At 37.9% G+C, this 4,263-nt stretch overlaps 1 protein-coding gene across 1 annotated transcript in view; it reads left to right on the top strand.

Annotated features, from left to right (window-relative positions):
- slc6a13 (solute carrier family 6 member 13) overlaps nucleotides 1-4,263 on the top strand; it is a 28,624-nt gene extending 24,361 nt beyond the window's left edge. Inside the window, exons 12-15 of the mRNA XM_079603070.1 lie at nucleotides 317-419; nucleotides 1,256-1,356; nucleotides 2,019-2,189; nucleotides 3,811-4,263. Coding sequence (XP_079459196.1) covers nucleotides 317-419; nucleotides 1,256-1,356; nucleotides 2,019-2,189; nucleotides 3,811-3,975 — 540 coding nt within the window. The 3' untranslated portion in view covers nucleotides 3,976-4,263. The remainder of the gene's footprint in view (nucleotides 1-316; nucleotides 420-1,255; nucleotides 1,357-2,018; nucleotides 2,190-3,810) is intronic.

The raw sequence follows: 4,263 nt of genomic DNA, 5'->3' as shown, positions 1-4,263 counted from the left end.
GAAGATTAAAAAGCATTTGGTTAACCGAAAAGACTGATATTTTCTAACATACATTTTTCTGATATTCTTTGTCCTGTATTGATCTGTCCTCCTAAAACACATTTTTGATGATGAGTTTGAATAAGAAATTAATGTTAAATATTATAATATATAATATATATGTAACGTACTTAATCTGGATCTTTTTTTCTTTTTTTTTGGCTAGTAGAAGTTCTGAATGGCCGGTAACTTAAATATTAGTGAGTGAAAAAGTTAATTTCAAACCCTGTCTGTGAATATCATATTTTTATGATGTGTGTGTGTGTGTGTGTTTCAGGGAGGCATGTATGTGTTCCAGCTGTTCGATTACTACGCCGCCAGTGGCATGTGTTTGCTCTTTGTTGCTGTTTTTGAGACCGTTTGCATTGCCTGGATATACGGTGAGATTGTGTTACACTGCCACGCTGCTGCGCATTTGGTGCAGAAAGCAAGAAAAATGGCAAATCTATAAATTTATTAAATATTTATATTCATATTATTTAACTTATTACAAAAATAATAAATAATGCAAGGCAGCTAACAAGGTTTTTGAAACCGGACTAATCAGTTATCTGTGCATTTGGTGCAGAAATGTCATACAGTCAAACCAAAAATGATTCAGACACCAGATATCATTTTTGATATTTTTTTACTAGTGGGTTCAGGACACTATAGTTAATTTATGTAAGTTAGGAGAGCAAAATAAAGTAAACTGTGAGATATTATACCCAAAAATTCTTCATACAGCGACTACCAGTAACATTTATACAAATCTGGGACCAAAAATTATTCTGACACTTTGAGCTGATCATGTTTTGCTGAAGTGTTTTTTTCTTTAACTGCTAATGCTCTTTTTACACACACACTGAACACAGTGAAGCATTGCTTGGTAACTGGTTGAGCTAAACTGGTATTATCTAATTGTGTAGTTAATTTTAACAGCTGACAGATATTCAACATAATTCATGTGTGAGACAGTCTAACAGAAGGATGGACAAAACCAGTCTAATATTTTATTTCCATTTTATAAACTATAGTGAATAAACTGTGATAATATGAGAAATGTTGAAGGAGTCGGAATACATTTTGATTTGACTGTATATTTATTAAATATTTATATATTAATATTATGTACATTTATTACATAAATAATAAGAAACAGGAATAATCTCTTATCGGTCACATTTTTGGTCTTTTACTTTCTTGCTTTCTTGTTGTTGTTGTTGTTGATTCTCAGGTGCTAATCGGTTCTATGACAATATCGAGGACATGATTGGTTACCGTCCTGGGCCGTATATTAAATACTGCTGGCTCTTCTTCACTCCTGCCACGTGTTTTGTGAGTCTTTCACCTTCTATACTTTATTCAACTTCCAAATAAGTGAATTTGAAGGTTTTCTTAACCTTTATTAAACCTCTTCAGATAACAAGCAGACGTTATCATTGTCAAACTGAATATAGATGTGTATTTACAGAATATATATATATAAAATACAGACTACTGGTCAGAAGTTTAGAATAATTAATTTTTTAAATGTTTTTCAATAAATGTTCTCTTTCTTTATTAATAAGTACAGCAAAATATATTGAATAACAAGAAATATTTCTTAAGCTCCAAATCTGCATTTCACATTATATAGATAGATAGATAGATAGATAGATGGAGTGATAGATGGAGTGATAGATAGAGTGATAGATGGAGTGATAGAGTGATAGATGGAGTGATAGATAGATAGAGTGATAGATGGAGTGATAGATAGATAGAGTGATAGAGTGATAGAGTGATAGATGGAGTGATAGAGTGATAGATGGAGTGATAGAGTGATTGATGGAGTGATAGAGTGATAGATGGAGTGATAGATGGAATGATAGATAGATAGATAGATAGATAGATAGATAGATAGATAGATAGATAGATAGATAGATAGATAGATAGATAGATAGATAGAAATTGAATTGAGTTTTAAGATCCAGCGCTCTAATCTAGTTTTGTGTTTTCAGGGCACGTTTGCGTTCTCGCTGATCAAATACACTCCTCTGAAGTATAATAACGAGTATGTGTACCCGTGGTGGGGGTACGCGCTGGGCTGGCTGCTGGCGCTCTCCTCCATGGTCTGCATCCCACTGTGGGCCGCTTATAAACTGAGCACCGCTAAAGGTTCACTGCGAGAGGTGAGCGACGTCATGCATCACACCAGAAATCAGAGTCAAGTGCATTGCATTGTGGGATGAAATGTCCCATATAGTGTGCAATGGTGTATACTAGAGTGCGGATCGGGCCGACTTTTTCAGTCCGAGCCCGGCCCGCGTCCGACAGAGCAGTAACCGAACCCGACCCGAGCCCGACAGGCATCAAGATATTTATGTTCGAGCCCGACCCGAGACCGACAGTTAAAATCCCATTTTTTTCTCATACTAATGACAATTGTACGTTTGTTTGTGTGGAAAGCCCGCTTTTATTAAGCAACTGTAGGAAGGCAATCGGAAATGTCAACAGGACAAGCGCATCAGCGCGCGGAGCAACAAGCGCTCTTAACACCTGGCGCGCGCACATTATGCACGTGTTTCGTTGTCACGGCTACATAAACAAATGTCCGCACACAGGAAGACGGATGTTATGGTAATATTTTACATGTATTTTAATCACAAAAACGAACGTTAGCATCAAGTGAAAGCATCAGGCACATCGGCTACCTACATAATAAGCTGTTTTAAATTTAAAATGTTCAATGCCTTATCGCGCTGATGTGACCGAGCCCGACCCGAACCCGAACATCATTTCTAAATATCTGTCCGAACCCGGCCCGGCCCGGCGGGTCCCGTCGGGCTCGGGTCGGGTATCCATCCTCTAGTGTATACTATACATTTTGAGGAATGCATTGAGAACAGAGTTGGGGAAAATTACTTTGAAAAGTAATGCATTACAATATTGCGTTACTCCCATAAAAAAATAACTAATTGCGCTACTTAGTTACTTTTTTTAGAAAAGTAATGCGTTACGTTACTTTACTTTTGCGCGACCTTTTTCTCACCTGGGCTGGGCTTGTTTTTGTTAAACACTTTTTTTCTTCTTTTTTTTTTGGGCAAATGTAAAGACCCTTTCACACAAAAAGTGTAATAATCCTCAGGCTGAAGGAAATGCAGATTTACTCCTGTACAGTAGAGGGCGCCGCTCACACAAACCTTTCAGCCGTTCTGGATAACAGAAGAAGAGATGCAGGAGAAAAAAAATTAATTAACACTTACTTTACCAATAAAAACAAAACAATCTGTAGTCATTTTTGCTTATGGTTTAACTGAATCATCGAAGGTACAAGGTCGCAAGTACATTGGTCAATAAAGTGAGATTAAATGCATAAAAATGTATGTTTTATTTAACATATTTAGTTATTGGAGGTTTGCATAGTATTCAGATTCTGCATTTCACTGATTTTATTCATTTTGAGGAATATTGAATCTTTTTTGTGCAAGTGAGATGAGTAAATGCACGCTCGCATTTAGTCTAGAACTACAATAACCATCATGCTCACACACAACGCCTCTGGACAGGAGAGCTGTCAGGCAATTAAAGGAGAAAACTAAGTAACTTGCGTTACTTATTTGTAAAAGTAACTCAGATATTTTGTTGTAAATTTGACAAGTAATGCGTTACTTTACTAGTTACTTGAAATAGTAATCTGATTACGTAACTCATAATGAGTTTCCCCCAACACTGATTGAGAACAGTTACGTACTCTGCAAACTAAACTGTATTAGAATGGTTGTTATGTTATTCCTCTTTTTTTATCCTCAGCGTTTCAACGAGCTCATCACGCCCTCGCTGGACCTGCCCAAATCCAGACGGGAACAGGAGAAAACTCAGGCCATTTTTGCAGCCGACGGCGAGACTCTTCGCCAGCGAAACGCCCCGAACAAAGACGGCTACTTACCCGTCAGCGAGAAAGAGTCGCACTGTTAGCCGGGCCGTCCCGTGACGGACCACTGCGTGTTTCCCCGAGGGTGGTGCTTCAAAACCTTCCCATGATACCTCACACAGTACTGGCAGCCAAATAAGCCTTACGACCAGGCTTGACCCTCGACCTCTCGAGTCTGTGAGAGTCTCCTGATTTCATGCTTGCTCTCGTTGCTCGGAGGGTAAAGCCAGCAAGTGTCAATATTATAGACCGCAGAATGTTGAAACTCTGTTCGCAACCCGTTTTACTTCTGTGAAATAATCACACTTATCTTAAAGTAAAACATAATGTAT

This window comes from Phoxinus phoxinus (genome assembly GCF_949152265.1).
Source record: "Phoxinus phoxinus genome assembly, chromosome: 25".
NCBI classification, from domain to species: Eukaryota; Metazoa; Chordata; class Actinopteri; order Cypriniformes; family Leuciscidae; genus Phoxinus; species Phoxinus phoxinus.
Note: the sequence above shows the minus strand (reverse complement) of the source record. Positions and strands in the feature narration are given on the sequence as shown.